Here is a 23,748-nt window from a genome sequence, read left to right as displayed (position 1 = left end):
TCTCTTGCTCGCTCACTCACTCTCACTTGAGCGTGCTCTCTCTATCTGTTTTGTCTCTCTATCAGTTCTGCAGCTTCTGCTGGTAAGTACTGAAAAGGGAGAAAACTAAAATTACGTTTTTACTGAAAGATATTTATACAAATGGCAGCTGGGGTAATCCAGTGAATGTCAGTATGATATTGGAATAACTTTTTCCATTTCGTTTCTTGGTGCAGTCATGATGTGGTCTGTTCCTTTAATCTTGTGCTTGATTTCATTAGTGGTGAATGTAGGTGAGTGGATGTATGAAGCTTTCTATATTTGTGTTAATTCTGTGTTTAATATGGCTTTAGCTGAACTGTTTAGACATGTATTTGATTTGTCAGTGAGTAACTGTGTGTGTGTGTGTGCATGTGTGTGCCGGATGGATGTTAGGGCCTTCATTCTCTTCTTGCACTACCAGTGTGAGTGTTAAGGATTTGGGCTGCCAGCTGAACTGGAGCTGTTCTGCTGTCACCAGCACCATGACCTTCACTGTCCAGACAAAGGTTCAAGGGTGGTGGGTTTTAAACACTGACACGCATATGTTAGCCACAGTTTCAGTCTTAGACAGATTTGCTAGGCATACAAACTGATCTCGATGCGATCATACCTGGGGAAACATTGGACAAATCCGCTTAAAACCTCACTGATTAAGCATCCTGAGTGTACTTTAGAGGTGACTGTTTATAAGAGTGTCAGAGGCATGCACGCAAGATGGTGGAAAAGAGACGATGAGTGAGGACGCAACAGATGTACCGCAGTGTGTATGGGACCTGATGTGAAACTTGTGTGTGGTTTAACTTGAAGCCACCGCATAGGCACAATCCCTGTGTATATCTCCTCTCATTGTCACAGAAACGAAAAAACCTTTGTTTTGGTTTCCTCTGACTCAGTCATGCCTGTATGAAGCATGAGTCAAAATGATGTTTTTTATTTTAATTTTTTTTGGAGGAAAGCTAGTGCATTAGTCAGGTTCAACATTGTATTCAAACATTTTCACATGTATTAATCAGATTGTAACATCAGCAAATGTTTTAAACAGCCAAATATTTCTTGGGGGAATGTAAGGGGATCATTATTACTTTTTATTTATTTTTTTTTTACTTATTAACCTTCCCACTCATGTTCACCATCTCTGTCTCTTGAATGTATTGTGTAATCCTAACATACACTGCAGAAAATGACAGCAAGTTAAATTAATTTAAATATAGTTTGACTATTTAATATTCCTCATTATTGACCTTTATGCCGTTTGGCAGGTGCCTTTATCAAAAACCACTTACAGAAGTGCCTTTAAAGTACTTTTCTATTAATGAATACATTAATATATCAATCTTAAACACAATATAGGTCATTATTAGGATTACAGTAACCCAAGTATCTGATTAACCTATTTATATATTATATAATCATATATTATTTATTCATTTTAAGCTTTAAAGAGGCTTGTTCTTTTGGCAAAAAAAAAAAATGTTCCAATTTTAAGTAGTTGTTTCTAGATTTTGTTTGAAAATGACATTGGATTGAATATGAAAAGGAAAATCTTGAAATAAGTAAAAGCTCATTCAATCTAAAAACCGGATTTAAAAATTATTAGATTCCGTAATTAAAATGTGAAATATACTTTTATATGTGAAATATATTTTTGCACTTTTAAATAATTTTTTTGCAGTATATGTGGTCTGGGATTCACCCTTTTGTGTGTGTCTGAGGCTGAATTCTGGCAAACAAACTAAAAATTATGGTTTTGGCCAGAAGTGAAATGGAATTGTTTTTTTTTTCTCTCTTTTTTTAATTTATAACCAACTTTGACACCTCAGTTTTAAAGAAACCACAAATATATTTCTAACTTTCCTAGAAATTTCATGCCTTCATTCCTGTAAAATATGTACAGTGTGAAGGGTTCTCCTAGGCTGGCACAGATATAGAGTATATACAGAAGTGTATATTTTATACAATGAAAGGCATTGCTTGCTGTGTATGTATTTCGCAGGGTCGACTGGCAGAACGTATCTCAGTGTGTCCAGATCACCTCCAGTAGTTGTGATCTTTCTCAGGTCTTCACTGATTTGGAGCTCTACAAGTTTGTCAGACTGGAACTGAACCAGGGACATGGGAAAATAAATCTGACTTCAACTGAGCTTTGTGACCCACTCAATGAATGTTTGTACCAAGACTTTATTAGGCTTTTTACTGTTAACCGCCTCTTTTCAATGATAGATTTACTATAAAGATCTTCTGAAATGCTTACAATGTTTCAATTGAGCTCAGACTCTCAGTTAAGGTGTATATTCATTTTTAAATCTGTCCCACCTGCTCCTACATGCCCTCTTGTCCACTTTCACACGACTAATCCCACCCATACTCACGTTTGCAATATTATTTAAAGATATTAATTCTGTTTTCCAAAATTTAAACAAGTCATTTGGTGCCATAATGTAACTAATATTTTTGATTTGTTTGTTTCTCCAGTGAATCCGATTTTTAGCCCCCCCTCACTGTCCCTCTCTCTCAAAGAGCAGCAGCTCTTGGTGGAGGTGATATTTCCATGTGCTCCATACGCTATCTGTCAGACTGAGAAACAGGGGACAGATGATGAATTGGAAAAACAAACCTGCTGTCCTCTAACTGATTTCCTGCCACTGAACACCACAGTGACTCTTTATAATAAACATGATGGGAATGTTATTCAGGTGATAAACTCTGCCATGCTCTTGTTTACTTTCTTAATATTGAAGAAAGCATTACAGAAAGGTAGCTCAGGTTTTTTTAGATTTCTGAATAATGCTGAATAGCTTAAACTCTTGACAGGTTTCAAGTTTGCTACGAGCATCTTGACTTTTTAATGTATTTATATCATATGCTAAATTCCCTAAAAGTTTTAAAGTTGCTGAAATGTAGATACACTTCAGAAACCTTTTGAATAATTCCCCTTTTATCCCATTATTTTTTATTTTAATCATTTACTGTATTCTCCAACTTGCAGTTTTTTTTAATTGTGTAATACTAGCATAAGTATACTAGCATAACTGCGCCTGAACATGCTTGGAGGAGAGTGCTACCTGCTCTAATGTGTCTTGTCACATCACTGCATTGCAGTACAATACAGCAAGTGTTCATTTGCATACCTGTGAGCCCAGTTACTACATCATTAATATGATGTTTAATGCTTCTGTAATGGTGATTTGTCTCTGTATTAATCCAGATCATTTAAATTTCCAGAAAGCACTGATAAATCACTTCTGTGGTTCTGTTTCTACATTGGGTTCTGAGTGTTTCTGGCATGGTCTTGTTTCACTCAGTGACTAGTTTGTTATTCTCGCAGACTGTCACTGAGGTGGTAGATGCTAGTCCATGTAAGCTGAACTTTGAGTTCACTCCGGGTAATGAGTACTGTGCTGTGGCTCACTTTGCCTCCTCTCCCCTCTCTAAGCCAGAGTGTATCCACATCCCTCTGGGTAAATAGTGCTTTATTCATTCTTCTTTATTTATTTGTTCTTTTTATTATGCTTTTAACAAGACATTGTCACAAAGCAGTCGATATATATTTATTTGTTACAAGCCAGCTAGAGTTAACAATGGCATGGAAAATATCTGAGATAAAGTGTGCTGTTCTTAATTAGACTCTGTAGAGATCAGTTTTCAGTCACTTGCTAATTTCATACCATTTGTTTTTTTTTTCTTTTAACAATATAAACAATTCTTTATTTCAGTGCATGTCATGACTTAATATAATAATCTTGGATGTGTGTCTTTGTGCATGCCCTTCAGAATACCCAAACCTTTTCATCCAGGCCCTGTGTGGTGTCTTTGTTGCTTTTCTTCTCATTATGGGATTTGTGCTGAGAAGATGGTGCTGTTTGTGTGCTTCAACCGACCTCAGACTCCCTAAATCTCTGGTATTGCATACTGTATATCATAGCTACACTCTCAGATTGAGCAGCTGGGTCTATTGCAAGAGTGAGCTTGGAACCTGATATCATTTAAACATTTGTGTTTGTGCAGATGTCTCTTCAGATTCAGGATCCAGAGGGTTCTGTTGTGGATGAACCCAGACAGGCAGACTTTGAAGAAGAGGAGCCTATTGTCCATCTCTCCATCATCTCTCTTAATGACATGCTTCCTTCTAACCCCCACTCATTTTATCCACACTTCCACTGTCTTGGGGATCAATATTACACCACTGCTATTATGCCTGACCGGTTTTGTGATGGAAATGACACTGTTTACTACTCCAGAGATGTTGAAACAGATGGTGTCGCAGATTGTGCATCTCCAAATCACTATCCATGGCCACGCTGGTCATCACTCCCTGTTCTCAGAACAGGGATGGTATGTTTGTTGGGTAACTTTCTTCCATCTGAGTTCTCAATGATTCCTTTAAGCTCGGTCAGAGTAGCTGAAGAACAGATAGCTAAGATGGAGTCGGATCATTCTATCACAGTACTTCCAGACATGTATAGCGACAGTGATTCATCTATAGTTATCTGCTGACTCAATCCAAGCCATTTTGTTTGGTAGTTGTATTTTATACCCATTTCCATTATGATGTATATGGAGCAGGGACATCCAAGATGCAAGAATTTTTGACAGATATTACCAAACAGCAGAAGATCTGATGTCATCTCTACAACAACCTTTTTTTTTTTTTTAAAGGCAAGTTAATATGCTCAAAAATGCAGCTTATCTGAGACTGGAAATTGGTCTGTCCTTAGTGCTGTCGGTGTCAGTAAGGTCATCTACTACAAACTTGCGTATGGAATCATTTTGTCACCTCAGTATACTTTATTTTATGTATGAATAAATCAGAAGGAAAGGCCGTCAATCTGTTGAAGAAGCTAACGCAATCCAAAGTTTGTGTTGATTTTGGGAGACAAACATACAGCAGTGTGACTCATTTCAGAAGGTTGTTATAAATCCTTAACTATTGGTTTTACCTCCTGTGGACTCTCTTCTGCACAAATATTGTGTATGGGGGTCATGGGTGGTTGTGGCGCACACACACACCCTACTATAACTTTTTTTCCCCCTCTCGCTGACTCACTGTTGCCTGTCCTGGCTCAGAATTTCATGGCCAGCAACTCAAAATTCACTGCCTTAGTGTGCACTTTATGCTGATACTGTATTTTTCTTTTGCAAAATTAGGCTCTAAGGAACAGTGGTGACTTTTGGGTAAATCTTGTTACTGTGTACAGCTTTAATTGTAATGACTTTCACCCGTTTCATCCATCTTGTTGAGTTTAAGCTGCTGTCTGTTTGATTTATGCTAAGTAAACCAGAGGAAAAGAGGTGCAGCCATTTCACTGCTCTGTAGTTTGACCGTAGTTATTTTTTAATTTTGTGTATATGTATGATTCTCATTAATGAAGGAATTTTGTACTACAGAATCAATGTGTGCAATAATAATCAAAAATATAGATGCAGGGTTTCATTGCTGTAGTTTTAAATGTCAAGTTGACCCAAAGTGAAAAATGTGCGAGTGTGAAAGTGTGCTGCTTTAATAAAGCCACAACCCACAACCTTGAAAGCTCACTGTGAAAAACATGAGACTGATGGCAAATAGTGTGAGTGAGGAAAACCCCGATTTGAGGTTTTATTCTGATAGTGTCTGTGTTTAACAACTACAACCTTGATTCAGCTTTTTATAATGTATAACTTTTTTTTACTTTTTAGTATTTGTAAATATTTCTTTGTATTTGGTGCTTTTTTTTTTTTTACTATTATAATATTGAACCATAGATTTAAAAAAAAAAATTAGACTATAAATCAACAATGCTGAATTCCTGATACAGGTGAATATTCTTTTCTTTTATATAATTAAATATGTAAATAAAATTTAAAAGGTGTCTCAAGGACACAAGCAGAGCCAGATACAAAGTTGTCTGCTATTTCTTAAAGAGGCTGAGATGAAAAGAAACTTCTCTGCGGCTTATATGAAGTCTGTATCTTTATTACAATAAAGCAATTTTTAAAGTACAGTAACAGCTCCATCAACATTGCACTCATTACATTTTCTATTAAATTGTTTTAGTTCACTGTACAGAACAATCGTATATAACTTAATAAACTTAGTATTCTTACATTTGCATTAAATGAACCAGCTGCAGTTATACCACAGTTTTGTTACATTTTTGATAACAGCATTTCTAATAATAGTTCTGTCTGTAATTGATATCACAGATTTATATCAATGTACTTGTTCTGGTACATTATTGTTTCTCTTGTAGAGAGAGAGAGTGTGTGTGTGTGAGGCTGACGAGAGAATGACTCCCCTACATATAAGTGACAACAGGAACAAACCTGTTTCACAGATTTACTACAAATGTTTAATAAACCTCATTGGCAAATTGCTGTGGTATAAGAGGACATATGACAGGATAATACTAACTGAGCTTCTCAGCATCCTGCCACTGATCTTTTCCTTTACCTTACAACCAATGGTGTTTTATTTCCTTTTAGATGCATACAACGCTCTACATGACGCCACACATGCTTTTGGCACCCTTCTGTGTCTCATATCCTTCACTTTCATTTGTTCCATCTTACTTTATTTACTGTGGCAAGATCTGTAGAGCTGCGAGTTTCAGGCTCCATGGTGTCCCCTCACCTTCGCCAGTACTGTCAGGGGGAAAAACAAACCAAAGCTTTAATAATTTCAGGAGGTAAAGAGACATAATATTCTGTGAAATACTTTAACTTCAGGTGATAGACAACAAGGTACTGTACAAATATCAGTTCTTTAGACGTATGATTCTCAAAGTGTTGTCTATGATTTAGTTTGGTTTTTTTTAAATTTAGTTACAGTGTTTGAAATCAAAAAAATGTCCCAAATATATTTTAGTATAATATTTATTTTATTAATATATTTATATTCAATAACTCAAAAAGCACTCAATTTAATGCCGCCTTTAATTTAAATAAATGCTTTGGAAGTGGAAGATTTGAGCATTAAAAATCTCTGTATCCAGAGTAATAAATTATTATTTAATTGTGTGAGTCTAATGTTTAATTAGTCTTAATATGTTCAGAGGTATGTTCTTTTATATATATATATACACATACACACACACACACATACATACATATACTGAGGTTCTGTGCAATTATTATTTATAATACTTTTAATGTCATGACTATGTGCAAAAACTCTAAGAACCCCTGCTGTAGAGTATTGTGTGTTACACCCATGTCTATACCTGTGCAAATTTGTGTATTTGTTCCACCACAGCAGCAAACAGAGCTCCCACACTCTCATCTATCAGAGTCTGCATGTAGTGCACAGCCTCCTCATCTGACAGGTCCAATCTGAACTTATCCTGCACCTGAAAGGACACCAGACAGGAAGAAAAGTCAACATTCTAGTCTTTCTTCAACACGTTTAAATAAAGAGTGATTGACTTGACCATGTACAAGTGAACACACCTTTTTAACTGTCTTATCAGGCTCGAGTGCGATGTCAGGAATATTGGCATCCACCATGAGGGAGAACAGGTTTAAAATGAGGTTCGAATATCTGATAACGACAAACACCATGTAAGCTTTAAAACTTTGCATTAAGACACTTTTAAATTCATTTAACGGCACCGTTACTGATGTTTTAGGTGTTCGAGGTGGTTCGGTCTTTTGTGCGGATACTGTTCATTTTTGACACGAGGCAACATGATGCCAATATTGCTAATATTCCTAATAATTAAATTCTATCTATAAAAAGAGACTTTTACCACAAAAACCTTACCATCTGTATTGGACATAATGGACTCTTCTTCCAGACATGCTTTAAGTTACATTAAAAATTTTGCTTGCTTTTCCTTAACAAAGATCAGGACAGACTGTCTCATCTTGGGCCTCGGTATCCCACTTTGATATTTCATCACTCTCAATACATATATACCATTATATATAATATCACTTACCATTGCTAAAATATTATACTATTTAAGTAATCGCTATGGGTAAACTGTAGATGTTGGCATTTTTAAAGCACACCGAACATCTGTAGAACATGTGGGGTATCTATTATTGTGCATGTGTGTGTTACCTTCGCAGGTGCAGGAAGGCCGTGTAACAATGTTTTCTAAGCTCCTGGTACTGTTCACTCTGCATGCCCCCCATGCCCTCTACCATCTCTTTACTCAGCTTCATCGGAGGAGGCAGTGGTTTTGGGTCCCGTCCCAGAATGTAGCCAAAATCAATATGGAACAACTTTCCTACAGCAGAAAAGAAAGGTTCAACCAGGACCACAGTGTGTATGTGCTCCATTATACACAATTTAATAATAATAATAATGATGAGAAAAAAAGGAATTAAAATGCAGAAGTGTACCAGTCTTAGTGAGAAGCAGGTTGTCTAGGTGTCTGTCCCCAACTCCAAGAATATAGGTTATGACGCAGTAGCCAGCTGCAATACACACAAAATGCACAAAAAATTAAATTCATAGGCCACTCTACAGCCGAACAGAATTATTATAAGCTCGCATTCATTGTTTAAGCCACTTTCTTTTTCAGAAATGAAAAGAAGCTTCCTTTAGGCAAGTCAAACAGCTTCATATCTCACCACAGCTCTTCACATAGGTGTCCATCACCTCAGGGCTGATGCCATACGGTCCCTTTTCACTAGGAGCATGTTTCCTAAAGAAACTCTGCAGGAACAGGTAACAGGTCAGCTGATAAATCTTTCTGCTTAAATCTTCAACATTTATATATTTCACAAACTTCTACTGAACCTCTATTCATGAAAGGCATCGCTTAAATAGTTTTTTCCCCATATTACAACATGCATGGTGTTATCAATCCTCTCTCCAAAAAGTGGTTGAAAGGTTTATCAGATTTATATAGGTCATATTATGACTGTAATCAGCAGATGAATTTTGGTATTGATTCAAAGAAGGTGAAGGTCACAGTCATTTTAGTAGATTAACCAATAAGATAAAACTGCATTATATTTACAACATAGTCACCCTCACGCTCTATGCAGTTAGTTTTATAAGAAATTAAAGATTTTCAGCTTCTTTTGTCATTAAAATACAGTGTAAATTTGTAGTTTAAACTTTGCTTATATTAGTGTTTTTATAAAGATCCACAATCCTTAGAAGTTACAATCAGTGACTTTTCTGTCATTTAATAGGAATGTCCTATGTACACATCTTAAAACTATAAGCGTATTTCTCTGGCTATAATCAGATTATGTTACATAATCGAGAAGAATCTATTTGGTTCATTGATGACATGTGGGTCTCAACACAGTTCACAGTGACACCTTTACTGCAGGAACATTTACACGTATACTATGTAAACTATAGAGAACATCGGAATTACAATATAAATAAATGGACAAATTAACAATCATCATAATTTTCTCATTAGCAATGCACTCTTTTTTAGTTCCTGGTGGTTTTGGGGGAATTCTAGCATCAATTTTGTGTTCACTAAGTGAAACCTTATGCTTCTTGTTTCACTTCAAATCCAATGTGCTGTAGAGCCAAAAAAAACTAAAACTGCCACTGTTCAAAAACAAACTGCACTGAATGAGTCATAGTGTATCTGACCGTCCAACCTGAATATTGCCTTCAGTCGCCAGAACTTCTGCCACAGGAACTGATTGTACAAACTGCATAAAACCTGAGAACACAAACACAGCGGGTGTAAGAACGCGTGAGCACATGCTGGACTCTTTAGTGCCTCTGTAGCTACATGTGTGTTAGCACTGACCATGTTTGGTGCTGGTGGCCAGCACTTTATATGGCATCAGCTTTAGGTCCAAATTTTCTTTCCTTAGCAGCTGTGGAGAAAAGAAGAGGCGAGATACATACTGTAAACAATGTCTACAGAATGAGGATGCATATTTGTGGGGGAGATACGGGTATTCAATTATATCTGTTATTAGCATGTTTGATTATATTTTCCAAGGCAAATTATTCAGTTAGCCTTTTTTATCATTGATTACATTACATATGCCAAACATATAAAGCAGAATGTTATATGAGACTACTGAATAAACTGTAATGCTATGTATATATAGCAGGGTGAGCTTGTCTCAACATGTACTGGTCTCTAGTGACCTATAGGGCTCCTGAAAGTAGTTCATCAGAGCAATAACAACATGCATTTGGGGATTACAGTAAAAAGAAAAAAAAAATTATAATGACAATGTGCACAATCATTATCCACATGCAAAAGGTACATGGCTACATCTAATAATATATGGGATGAGGAAAGAATCTTAATAAACCATTCCTAATGATATGCCAGAGAGATTAGATTGTACATATTTATTGTTAGATTTTGCATGATTTTATATATATATATATATCTATATATATATGTGTGTGTGTGTGTGTGTGTGTGTGTGTGTGTGTGACAATTTTGCACAATGTTTCTCTTTCAATGATCACCGGTGTTTATTGTTTTTAATAATGTACCCGATAGTTGTTGCTGTCTCTGTGATTGATATGTTTTGATCATTTTGCCTAATGTTGGCTTGCTTTATGCTTATATAATATCAACTGTACTACAGATTTAGGCTTACAAGACTGTATATACATTTCCTAGTATTAGTTTGTTATGAAACACCTCGTATTTATGGATTTTATATCTGTCATTTGTTTAGTGTAGCTGTTTTTTTTGAGAGTTTTAAGAATATTTGTTGTACTCCTGAAACTAACACCTTTCTTTCTAAATGCCTTTCTTAGATAACCTTCATTACTGCCAAGTTAAAAAAAAGCAGTAAATAATAAAGCAGCATATTGCATACGATATATTGATATTTGTGCGCATCTGTCAAGTAAAGGGGCTTTGATAGACATTTCAACCATATTTAGCTGAAATGAAACAACATTTCTCCAGGACCATGTTGTACAAAGAACAAAACAGAGCTAAGGACTTAAAGTAAGTTGTCCTAGCCACTTAAAGTGCATCTGTGCAACCTGATGCAAAATACATGGGTGTGTCAGACATATCAGACCTTGTCCATCAGTGAGATGATCTGTAGGATGAGTTGATCTTGTCGCAGGTCATCACCATGTTTAAAGATCACAGGATAAAGTTCATTATCTTTAGTCTTAAAGATCAGCTTCGCTGGCATCAGAGCACTCTGAATACAGGAAGAGGTGCACATAAACATCACCTACTTTCTGTGTATTTTTTCCATAATCACACAGAAGAGGAATAGCTGGATGAATGATTGTGATAGCAGTCTACCTTGAAAAGCGTGGCAGTGTCTGGCACGATGCCTCTGATGTACACCTGGGGCTCCAGAGGGAGGGGAATAGGATCGATCTCACACAGGCTCACCTTCTCATTATCAGCCAACAGAGCCTGTAGCCTCTCCGTCTATCTCAAACACAACAAACATAACACTGCAGGCCGTATTCAGGCAAACTCAGGCAAAAAGTATTACACACAAAATCTAGATTTATATTTTCCCATCACTCCAAGGTGTGTGCAAGGGTGTACCTTTTTCTTGCGATTACCACTCTCTCTCTGAACTGCCTTCATGAGCTGTACAAGTCTATCTACAAATGTCTGCTGTGCTGCCAGCAGGGAGCGCATCACTCGCACGTTCTTATCACCCTGAAGAAGAAAAAGACAGACAGAGAGAGGGAGAGAGGGGGAGAGAGAGAGAGAGAGAGAGAGAGAGAGAGAGAATCAAACATTGATTCTGTAACTTTGTCTGCAGGAAATCTTGGTGCTTGTGCTACACCATGAGATACACATTAACATCTCTCGCACATCACCGTGTTTGTTTGTTTTTTACAGGGGTCTCATTTATATTGTTAAAATCTTAATAAAAGAATGAAGATAAACAGGTGGCAAAATTAGTACTACTCTTAATACTAATAAACAAAAATAAAAAAAAAACAAAAAATTTCATATTCCATTCTATTCATAAAAATTATTTTACTTTTAATTGTCTCCTGCCTTCCCAAAAAATTTCCATGAAGTACTAATTGTTCAGAGGTGCCTAGAGTATATTAGTTTTGGAACAAATTTGCATGTCCGTAACTGACAATTATTGAACTGGTTTACAAATATTCTATGACTAGCTTGATAAGAAAATAATTGGATTAAATGGCACGGTGGCTTAGTGGTTAGCACGTTCGCCTCACACCGCCAGGGTTGGGGGTTCGATTCCCGTCTCCACCTTGTGTGTGTGGAGTTTGCATGTTCTCCCCGTGCCTCGGGGGTTTCCTCCGGGTACTCCAGTTTCCTCCCCCGGTCCAAAGACATGCATGGTAGGTTGATTGGCATCTCTGGAAAATTGTCCGTAGTGTGTGAGTGAATGAGAGTGTGTGTGCCCTGCAATGGGTTGGCACTCCGTCCAGGGTGTATCCTGCCTTGATGCCCGATGACGCCTGAGATAGGCACAGGCTCCCCGTGACCCGAGGTAGTTTGGATAAGCGGTAGAAGATGAATGAATGAATTGGATTAAATCTAATAAATGCCCTCAAACCCAAATGTAGTGCAAATTCTGAGAGAGCGAATAGGGGATTATGGGGTGGATTAAAATGGTCATTTACATACATTGCAAAACAGAAATATATGCACACCAGAAAGAACTTGTTCCACATGCGAAGAGGAAAAAACAATCAGCTGAGTCCTACAGTCCCCCACAGCATCCATCGTATCAATAGTGTTATGCGAGACACTTGGAGTTTTGGTACATTTTCCTTTAAGCTCTTACTTTGGTGTTCCAAACCTCATGCATTACAAATTATGCACTGGGTATAATGTGATATATCTTTGACAAAAAATATTCTGCATGGTTTCTTAATTATCTATTAACTGACTGGAAGCAGGCAGAGTGTTGACAGCAGGAAGACATAAAAAAGGTATGTATTTAAGTTTTTTGTGTGTGAAGGTGTTGACCTTGAGCAGAGCTTGGCTGAATCTCCTCATTACATTCAGATACATGTCGTAAGTCTTTGGGTCTCTCTGCTGTGTGTCCTGGTCCTCACACTCCACTATTACATACCTGCAGGAAAAAAAAAAGATAATTTCAGATTCCAATAACAACATTAACATCCAACAACTGGCCAAATGTGGGGAAAAATCTGACACTGGTGAACTCCACTAAACATGCTGCTGGTTTCTATATGGTTTGTTTTGGCAATTTATACCACATATCTGTTGAAATTACAAATCTGACAAGTGAGGTTGTGGTGATTTATTTTTTTTTACAGCAGCAGTTCTGACAGTAGTTTTAGCTGGTTTATTCATTTATCGACCATGCTTCTTTTTAAACAACACAAACAGGATCAATTCTCCACATAAATGTAATGCTATTGTATAATTGAAAACGTAATATATAATGTATAATATAAACATTTGTTAAGGAGATGCTTATTGGATGTTTTGGGTAAACTTATAGCATTTAGCAGACACCCTTATCCAGAGTAACTTACATATTTATTTCATTTTATACAACTGAGCAATTGAGGGTTTAAGGGCCTTGCTCAGGGGCCCAGCAGTGGTAGATATGCTGGACCTGGGACTTAAACTTATGACCTTATGATCAGTAGTCCAACGCCTTAACCACTAGGTTACCACATCCCTAATAATAATTCAATCTGGATTTAAATGATCATATTGAATTTGGAGGACTTTGCACTTTAAGGGTAACATGACAAAGAACAGAAAATAGAGGCTGGTGAGGGAATGAGGTTTTATTGCTGCAATAAAAATTAATAAGTGACAATTAAATTATTTTTTACTATGAATGTATAAATAGTGCATAAAAAGTAAAAATGTGTCATTTTTAAATAAATAATACATTGCTGTGGAACAAGAAGAATAAAATGCTTTGTGTTCTTCTTTTACAAGACAAGTCTATAATATTCGTATAACAGCCAATATTATTTATTTTATTCATTAAACATATTACATATAACTACATGTATTGTGGCAAAATGGTAGCTGAATGGTGACTGGTGAGATACAAAGTTTAGCTCAAATTCAAATAATAAAAATCTACTGACTTTTTGCACAAAGATACACTACACTTACTTGTTTTAAATGAGCAGATACTCACCAGTACAAGTAGTTGGCTAATGTCGAGTTCTTGCAAGCCCGCGATATGAGGAAAGTACACAGGTCTTGCTGCAGAACACAAACACACACAATACATGTGCACATAGTTACAAACCACTGCCACCATAACCATCATCAACATCCTTCTGAACTTGTCTCTTTTACCTCCAGATTTTCTTCATCTGCTCCGTCTTTGCCTTTCTGAGTGCCAGTGGTTGCTATAATAGCTGAGGTGATCTGGGAGCTGATTAAACATCACTGAGTTTAATACAACTTCAACTTGAATTCACTTTTGTCTTCATCTTAAATACTCTCCCACATTGCTAAAACATATCATTAAACTTTTTATAGATTAGATTTGATTTAAGAGAGAGAGAGAGAGAGAGTCATTTACACAAAATGTAGGTACATGCCCCTGCTGTACACTGGAAACTGGAAACTGGTATTTGTCTACCGTTGTCTCAATTTACAGGTGAGCTTACTGCATTTTCCTTCATGCAGTTTTTAGTGACTTACCTGTCCAAATCACCCAGCGTTGTACTCTCGGACAGGCCCTGGCTGTCCCGCTTACTGCCAGGATCCAGACCATTCTGGATATCATTGAAGTTTTCATACTTCAGAGCCTGAACCAGCTGTAGCAAGTACATCAACAAATCCTACATGCAGAGAAAATGAAATATCTATTGAGAGTGAAGCAAAAATAAGCCATCGATCCTATCCAATGACCACCAATTTTTTTTTACTTTGATTCCAGGACATAAGACTGAAATCCTCTACTATATCTTAGCCATATACTCCTAAATTAACTGAAGCTTATGAATATACTGAGAATTGCTTCCTATGCACAGAATTTCACCTCGTCGTCAGCCTGCTGTAGACGAGCCACCGCGTAGCGTCTGACTGTAGGGTTGGTGAATTGAGATGAGAGCAGTTCCAGTGAATCCTCTACATCCATGGGTCTCCACTTTCCCAATAACTCCAGTGCCTGCTTTGCCTCCTGTGGCAACGCCCAGTTCACACACTTTAGGAACTTAGTCAGGGCCTATGAACCACATATAAACAAGTACAGACGAAATATTACCAAACATTAATGAATACTGTTTTAAAGTCATTCCCAGATTCACAGTGACATTAATCAGGCACTAACAAACACACCTTTTCCTGAGTGGTGAGGTAATATCTGAACTTCCACACCAGGTCCTGCTCCTCAGAGGTTAGCTGCTTAGTGGGAGGATAACTGACAATGATCTGCAGGCACAAACACACTGCAGTAAAATCTCTGCACCTCTTATTAGCCACAGCCCCATATACATTTATTCCAACTCTCTGCCTAACTCACATTAAGCTGGTCTCTTGTGGCAGCATTGGGCTTCAGATCATGGTCAGATGGTCCACTCCGCAGACTCCGAGCAAGTTTGTGATGTTTGCTCTCCACCAGATTCTCCTAAAACACAGTACAACGTCGAGATTAATCAGATAAGTTCTAGTTTAAGTACACCACCACGAAAGCAAGGTCGTTCTATGTGAGTGGTAAGAAAATCTGAATTAGTATTTAATTTAGGTATTAACATTATGATATATTAACATTAACATTATAATAACAACTCCAAAATAAACAGTTATATCAATTAGTGATTACAGAAGCTGTGTATTGAAATATGGTACATTTTTCACACTTTTTAAAGGGGGGAAACCATTAAAAAAAACATTTCTATAATATAATTTATATGATACATCCATTGTTGTCCATTTTAAGACCATGAGACATAGCCAGAGGTCCATAACATTTTATTCAATAATATTACAATCTAACTGGTGAAACAGATTCTTAAGGAAGAAAAATCTCTAATAAACATCCAATAGTTATATAAAATAAACCTGTGCTGTTTGAGACAGTATTTTAATAAAATACTGAATAACAAACCTAAAATTTAAAACACGCAATTTACACTGTTTAATATATTTACAAATGTTTCACCAGAGATAACACGATTTATAGAAAACTGTTACATTACAGTCAATTTTAGGTGTTTTTTGTATACCAGTCTACAAAATTCATCACTTACCAAACACATTTGAGGATCAGGGACTTTAACTATGTCTGAACTAGTCAGTAATGTGGAAGCTTCATCTCCATCCTGCACAAACCAGGAAAATAAGATGTAAATAACCAGGTCACTATAGAGTTGTTCAATATGAAATGGACATGAATCATGCAAATGATTTTAGTGAATATGCTGACAATACACAAATCTATCAAAGATGCAGAGAGGCTTTAAGCCTAAGCTTACATACCTTTTCATAGTAAACTATGCTGTATTCTCTGTCTCCACTCTTGACTCTAGGGAATTCCACCATAAGGTACATGAAGTTGGAACTACGTTTCTCACTCTGTAGAGATGAATGATTATTATACCAATGATCACCAACCAAAGTACACAGCACTAGGGTTTTAATGAATCAGGAAAACAATTCCACCAAAAATCTCACTCTCACCCACACCCACTCACTCACCAAACCACTCTCTCACCCACTCACTGAATACAAATAAATGTGTAATGATTAAGGCTGAATTTGGGTTAATAAAAACCAGCATCAGCATCAGAAAATGGGTAAATCCTGAACTATATTTAGTTCTAAAAACTACAGATGTTCCCGAACTTGAATGTTTCTTTTTTCTTGTATGTCAAGCACAACTTATAGCATTATAAATCTAGTTCCCCCCAAAAGTTAGAAGGGAGAATAATCCCATAAGCTCTATATCTATAAAATAATCTATTCAATCGTTTTAATTAAATCTAATCAATGGAAAACAACTTATCACTTTTATTTTCCATATATGAAATTGATCATCAGACAAGGCAAACTTATAAAATTTCTATCAAATATATATTTGGTTCCAGCACAAAGCTAAAGAAACAAACTCTCAGACTAACCGAATTGATTTGGGGTAAAGTGAAGACTGTTGTATTTTCTTCTCAAATTTAGACAAGTGGACAAAACATTTAGTAATTCCCTTTATTACAGTTCTGCTAAAAACATGTTGACATGTCTGAGCAGAAAAATCACTCAGCTATGCCAAACATTTCTGTTTATCTGACACATCTCACCTCATTGATCATCTCAATCTCTCTGAAGGTCAAGCGATCCAACCAATCCACCTTCACCATGTGCCCCTGACGATGAGCCTTTGTCAACTAGAGAGAGGCAGAGAGGGAGGGAGGGAAGGGACAGGGCAATGGAGAGAAGGAGAGAGCAAAGAAATGTGAATCTAAATGATAAAAAGAGATAAATAGAGATAAGGAGAAGACCCATGTGGTGTTGTGTATTAACACAGCCAAACACCAGTGTGTCAGCCAAAGGTAGCGTTGTGTAAATGTCCACACATCACACAGTGAGCGATCAGTACACACATTAGAAATCCTCCTGTCATTCAGCTTTTTGCAGTTAGTAATCTTGACATTTATTAAAGTGCTCAAGACTCAAAGGAACAAAGCATGCAGCCATCATGTTATGCTCCATTTTATAGTAACAATAGGCTACTCACATCATTGCTTACGTGACCACACAAAAAAATTAATAGAAATATACTGTATATTTGAAACTTTGGTTCAAAATCCGGCAATATTTTGATATAAAATATGCACATGTAGCCTTTTCCACCGATCACACACTGGGCATGGAGTTGGGTCTAATTCAGAACCGTCTTGTGCTTTTCAGCTACAAAAAGGCAGCGCTTCCTTTTTGTTGCCATAGCAACTACAAAAACTAATTATTTGTATGATTGTCATTAAAGTAATATGTAAACTGAACAAGGTTTTAAATATATGGTTGAAAAATAAGCTAAATTTAATTTTACAGTAAAAAACAGTTGCAAGGTTCAGTCACACTTTTCAATAGGACTTCATTTAAGCCTGTTTATTTATTTATTTATTTATTTTTTATTTTTATTTTTTAACATTCCTCTCAGGCTATGGTTTGTTTTTGCTTCAAGATTAGCTACCTGTCATGCAATATCCTCTTGTGCAACACTTCTATCTTACTATTCTGGCTCAACAGAACCAACATGCTCTGCTCCATGATCTTCTTATTATTATAGTTATTTTTCTTTACAGAGACTTTAGACTTTTATCCTAAACGCCTTGGCACGGCTGTTAAACACTAACTTTTTTAAATCAATGAGATTAAAACACTGCAATATAATTTAAAAGCTTTAGCATTTAGCACTTTTCACATTCTTTACAGGCATATATATTTTCACATTCTTATACACGCATATATTTACAGACAAACATTCGTGGACAATCAGCATTCCTGCTCTTTTATACTCACATCACTAAGTAACTCCAGGTCAGGACCCTGGAACAGACAGCAGTTATAGTATGTCCTTTTACATGTCTCTCTCTCTCGCGCTCACACACACACACATATACACACACACATACACACACACACATACACACACATACACACACACACACATACATACACACACACACACATACAAACACACACCAACACACAAACCCATACACACACACGTGCACACACACACATACATACACATATGCATACACAAACATACAAACACACACCAACACACAAACCCACACACACACACACATACACATACAAACACACACGTGTGCACACACACGTGCGTGCGCGCACACACACACACACACACACACACACACACACACACACACACACACACATTCTCCCTCTCTCACTGTCATTTATTATTCATTCATCCCTTTTCCTCACCTTAGCTAGCCTGCCCATCTGATCCTCAGCCAGAGTGCTGCTGGTCCTGCCCGGTGTTGATGTGTTCTCCCCACCATCTCCCTCCACCCCCGGCCACACCTTCAAATCATGCATGCCCTGCCGGAACATTCTGTAAAAAGAGAAAAGTCAGACACAGATAGAGACAGAAACAGGCTAAACACATTTTAAAAATGGGCACACACAATGGTAAAATCTATTGCACAGACCTTTTAATGACAATCAAAAGACCCTCACCCGTATTTCCCAAATAGGGTGACTGTGGTGCCCCCTACAGGAGTGGCTCGTCCTGGCCCATAAACGTCCCACACGGTCAGAGCTACCTGAGCATTTTGTGGCAAGTCAGGATACTTCACTGGCAACCTCAACCACTCATTCCAACTACAAGCAAACAGTTCTCATGAAATGAGTGTTAAAAATAACAACATTATTTCATTAATATTGCATTGTAATGGGCTGCTAGTTTATCATTTTGTCTTGCTTTTCTTTTTAAAAGATAAACATGGTTTCAGCAGGTGGTTATGGTTTCAGGTTATTGTTGAAATGTTATTATTTCAACTTTATTCCTCTTTCAGAATACAGAGAGGTACTCACTTCCAGCGGGTACTGAAAGCTTTATAGGACGTACGAACAGGCAGCGCTAGTGGCTTCCCCTCTGCAAACACCTGGCAGGTTACATACAGGTCAGAGCAGTTCTCCTGGTAAAGGCCAGAGAATCGCAGCATCGGGTCTTCAAGCAGAGCCTTGTAGCTTTTCTGTTCACGCTTGCCTTCCAAACTACCTCTGCAATGGGCAAAAAAAATGCTTTTAGTGTAGTTTGCACTTTTCTTCCAGACCATAATTTTTTTTTATTGTATTCAAAATATGACTGAATTTTTTTTTCAGGGTGCTCTTCAAGTCAACACCATGTGTTTGATTAAAAAATACTTTCATCTTGTATTCAGAGGAGTTGGATAGTGTTTTGGTAATTATACTTAATGAGGTTTGAGGTTAAGAAAGAATTAATAATGAACATTACTAAGAATTAATTCTTAAGAATTCTTAAGAATTAATAATGAACATTACTACATATATGTTGTAATATGCATTATTAATTCTTATATATATATATATGGATGAATTTGACTTTTTTTTTTAAAAACTAGAAGCGGAGACGCAAAGTCCAGTCGCCTTATAGATATTAAACATGATTCAGTTTAGAAAAACACCACTACAGTTAGATTTTTCACAATGAGTCTTCAGGTCGCTGGAGTGAAATGGGGTGTAAAAGGACATGGCAGATCTGTTTTATTATTTGACTACTCTAAGAAATTACAGATTGTATGCACCCAGACTCAACTCCAAGATACACATCGGAAAGAGCTCATTACAAAAAAGGCTTAAGTATCATAAGGTAATACGTTTAGAACTCTAAATAAATAAACTTGATTAAATCGTTAGTATGGGAGCGGCAGCAGGACATCAAGGATCACCACTAACAAAGTGACCGCAATTACCATTTAAAGTGGCCATTTGGGTGATAACTGTAACAACACCAAGCCAAAGTGTACATGACCATGATTAACATTTAAAGACATCTGGCTAGATAACTATGTGTGACCCAGCCATTTGGGAGACACTCAGCTCTTACGCTCAATACAAAAAGGGAAAACAGTATAAAATGCTTAAGCATGATTTGTCCTGTTTTCTTCTTACTGACTCCGATGAACCCAAAGTACTTCATGTATTTTGTCACTGCTACGTTGGAATGAACTTCTTGTTCTTCGTTAAAATCTTCACCCTCATCGTCTTATTTTATTAAATTTTTATTTCTTACAATACCCACATCCAGAATATTTACAGATGACATTGACAGGGCGGCTCTTATTTTCTGACATCTTGGGCTTTAATAGTCCTTCATGAGGGATTAATATCTTTTGCATGATTATTTACAGGCGCCTGGAGATTCGACTAACGTAATGAAAAGACGTAAACGGTTCTCATTAACCCGTTTACCGGAATTCATGACACTATTCACGAGGCCTGTGGTAGACTAGTGGTTAAGGTGTTGAATCAGAAGGTTGTGAGTTCAAATCCCAGCTCCACCAAGCGGCCCCTGTTGGGCCCCTGAACAAGGCCTTTTTAACCCTCAACTGCTCAGTTGTATAAACATGAGATAATGCAGGTCGCTCTGGATATAAAGGTTTCTGCTAAATGCTGGAAATATAAATGATCATATTATTTATGACCCTGATGCTCGAACGGAATGACGTCACAGCACGGAAAAGGCCGAAGTGTCGCTCCGGATCTCCGAAGCCGAGTTACAAAGAGTTTGTTCAACTTAGTCACGTGTGTTGTCCTGATCCAACCACTGCAGTCATAAATACTAAGATCCGGGATTTGTGTAAATCATATTTTATATATATATAATTTATATATATATAAAATTATTATTATTATTGTTATTATTATTACTATTTTAATATTTATTTATATACATAAAACACAACCAATATTAAACAAAATAAGCCAATGGAATTATGTAAAAAGGTTCACAAAACTAAACTCTATTAATTAGAAAGCATCCAGTTGTGCAATAACAGTTGTCCAGATCGTTATTTCTTACTGACACAGAACTTAATTCTGTTTAATGACCATGTCACTTGTGACTAAACTCAGCACGTGACAATCAAAACAATGACTAAGTGCAAGTACTCACATTTTAAGCTGGACATTTATATCCAGGTCGCAACTGTAAACATAGTTAAACTTGTCCGTGTCCATCTCCAGTCAGTTGTACAACTCAAATCGCACAATGCAGGGTCTATGTAATAAGGAGTTTAGAGGTGTGTAAGCAGAGGCCTGGTCACAGGATGTCCCTGTACAGTGACAGGCTTCCAGCTCTGCAAAAAACACTGCTGTTTATTTACTTATTTAAAGTCACACACCGTATAAAATCACCGTGACAACAGCTTTAACACCGACTAATCACTGTTGTCTCAAAGTCTGAGTGAATATCTGTAGACCCCATAGTGCGTTTTCCGAAGAAAACACAACAAAACCATATAACAGGCATAAGCAATCGATACCGATTCTCCATCGGAGTGGCGTTAAAACGTACAATCGGGCTGATCGTAATCCATTTCTTTTGTCTAAAAGAGATTTAGAGCCGCTTTCGGGTTGATCCTTTCGGACGGAAAGTAGAGTGGGACAAATTTATCTATCGTTTCCAAGGCAACAAATTCACCCTGTCTCAGTCCTTTATGTTCATATTATTTAATTGTATTTGAATTAATAAACAATCTAATAAGTGATAAACTAGAATGTGTTGTGTGAGTGAATTTGCTTTTGATGTGAAAGTATGGTTTATTTTGTTTTATAATGAATCTTAGCTTAAAATTTTTGAAGGTTTTCTGTTTTACTTTAACACATAGCAACAAATTTGTTCCTTAATTTAGTGTTAATTGGTATTTTGAGGATTAAATACCACTGTTTTAGTCCATGAGTGAATATTTTTTTCACCATCATTTATTAATTTATCTTCTGGACTGTGTAACACTCTAAATATAATTATTACTATATATATATTTTTTTAAACATTTATTAAAGTATCTTCTGGACTGTGTAACAGCAACTGTAAATATAATTATTACTATATTTAATTTTTTTTAAACATTTATTAAAGTATCTTCTGGACTGTGTAACAGCAACTGTAAATATAATTATTACTATATTTAATTTTTTTTTAATCATTTATTAATGTATCTTCTGGACTGTGTAACAGCAACGGATATTTTTTTAATCCTTAGTTAATTGTGTTTGCTTTGAGAAGCATTGGTCAGTAAATCCGAGTGTGTGGTAATAAAACTGATCAGTATTTGAATTCTTCTCTGTTGGAACTCTTGGTCTGAGGAATTGAAGAAATTATATTTTGTAAACATATTGGAATGTGGAAATTCCTGAGAAATGTGTAAAACTGCAGTCTGCACAGACAATAAAAACCCTGGGTATAAATACGCTTTAACATCATCATCATCATCACCAGTCATCATCATCATTATAATAATCAAAACGCTAATGATAATTAACTAGACATCCATTGAAGGGTAAATAGAAGGTCAAAGCAAAGGAAATAAACCTAGCAAAGAAACACAGTGTTCTTTTATGTAATTCACATTTATAACTGGCCTGGTTTCAGCCTCACTGGTGACCAAAATGCAACTGTGGAACTTCTTTTCTCTGTGGCTTGGCCAGCAGTTATGTACATAATATGGTGAATGAGTCAGTCTTCATACCAGCCCAACACCTCAGTCCATTACATGCTCCAGTCAGTGTTAAAGCGCTGTTTAAGAGCCCCATTGCTCACCCACTGTGTGCTCCACACACTCACAGCATAGGTTCCTTTCTCTCATATACAAAACCACATTCCTGGACTTGTATGCTGAATGGAAGTTGGTGGTCGAGCATTCCAACCACTGGACAAGACACAAAAATTACAAGGTCAATAGATGAGGTGTGTAATCAACAGTGTCTAGAGGTTAGACATTTAGGAGATAATAGCCGGTGATTTTTAGAGTTTTAATTAATCTGTTTCGACAAGGTGAGAAGATATTAGCTATAAGCATCTTGTCTGTTTATTAAATAATGTAATCGATTTACACATAAACCTTATGTTTGAGATGGATATATCTAAAATGTTGTAAGTTTATACAGTAATTGAGGAAGATTGTAAACATGTCAACAACAGAATAGTTTGACAGAACAAGTTTGACTAGAACATTTCCATATTAATGAGTGTGGCAGTTTTCGTTTCACAAGCATCATATCTGCTTATTAATTACATCCACAAGTCATTACTGCAAAAGTTTTTGCCAGACACATCCGAGACCCACTGGACATATCTAAAGGGAAGCACTTGTCTTGGAGATGGTTTTTGTTC

The 23,748-nt window shown here is 36.6% G+C and overlaps 2 protein-coding genes across 3 annotated transcripts; one reads left to right on the top strand and one right to left on the bottom strand.

Annotated features, from left to right (window-relative positions):
- The first annotated feature begins 40 nt into the window (after positions 1–40).
- Positions 41–5,942, top strand: si:dkeyp-75h12.7 (uncharacterized). The gene is made up of 8 exons (XM_060874937.1): positions 41–82; positions 216–272; positions 415–538; positions 2,015–2,184; positions 2,494–2,714; positions 3,347–3,479; positions 3,793–3,920; positions 4,027–5,942. Exons 2-8 carry the CDS (start codon positions 218–220, stop codon positions 4,513–4,515), a joined length of 1,320 nt encoding a protein of 439 aa, XP_060730920.1. The 5' UTR covers positions 41–82; positions 216–217; the 3' UTR covers positions 4,516–5,942.
- An 8-nt stretch (positions 5,943–5,950) lies between these two features.
- Positions 5,951–21,904, bottom strand: pik3c3 (phosphatidylinositol 3-kinase, catalytic subunit type 3). Of its 2 annotated transcripts, XM_060874934.1 has the most exons (26): positions 21,529–21,904; positions 19,425–19,613; positions 19,068–19,211; positions 18,813–18,942; positions 18,378–18,404; positions 17,156–17,242; positions 16,341–16,436; positions 16,112–16,183; positions 15,385–15,489; positions 15,201–15,293; positions 14,902–15,087; positions 14,562–14,701; positions 14,211–14,289; positions 14,047–14,114; positions 12,885–12,990; positions 11,472–11,588; positions 11,217–11,348; positions 10,981–11,109; positions 9,729–9,798; positions 9,574–9,638; positions 8,575–8,659; positions 8,344–8,418; positions 8,060–8,228; positions 7,444–7,534; positions 7,218–7,343; positions 5,951–6,639 (listed from the first exon to the last, which is right to left on the bottom strand). In XM_060874934.1, exons 1-26 carry the CDS (start codon positions 21,591–21,593, stop codon positions 6,625–6,627), a joined length of 2,661 nt encoding a protein of 886 aa, XP_060730917.1. In that variant the 5' UTR covers positions 21,594–21,904; the 3' UTR covers positions 5,951–6,624. The 2 variants fall into 2 exon arrangements, with proteins under 2 accessions (XP_060730917.1, XP_060730918.1); XM_060874935.1 differs by lacking the exon at positions 18,378–18,404 and having other exon boundaries at positions 21,529–21,903.
- Positions 21,905–23,748: the final 1,844 nt, after the last annotated feature.

Source organism: Tachysurus vachellii, chromosome 7 (genome assembly GCF_030014155.1).
Source record: "Tachysurus vachellii isolate PV-2020 chromosome 7, HZAU_Pvac_v1, whole genome shotgun sequence".
Taxonomy (NCBI): Eukaryota; Metazoa; Chordata; class Actinopteri; order Siluriformes; family Bagridae; genus Tachysurus; species Tachysurus vachellii.
This window is presented reverse-complemented; position numbering and strand designations above follow the sequence as displayed.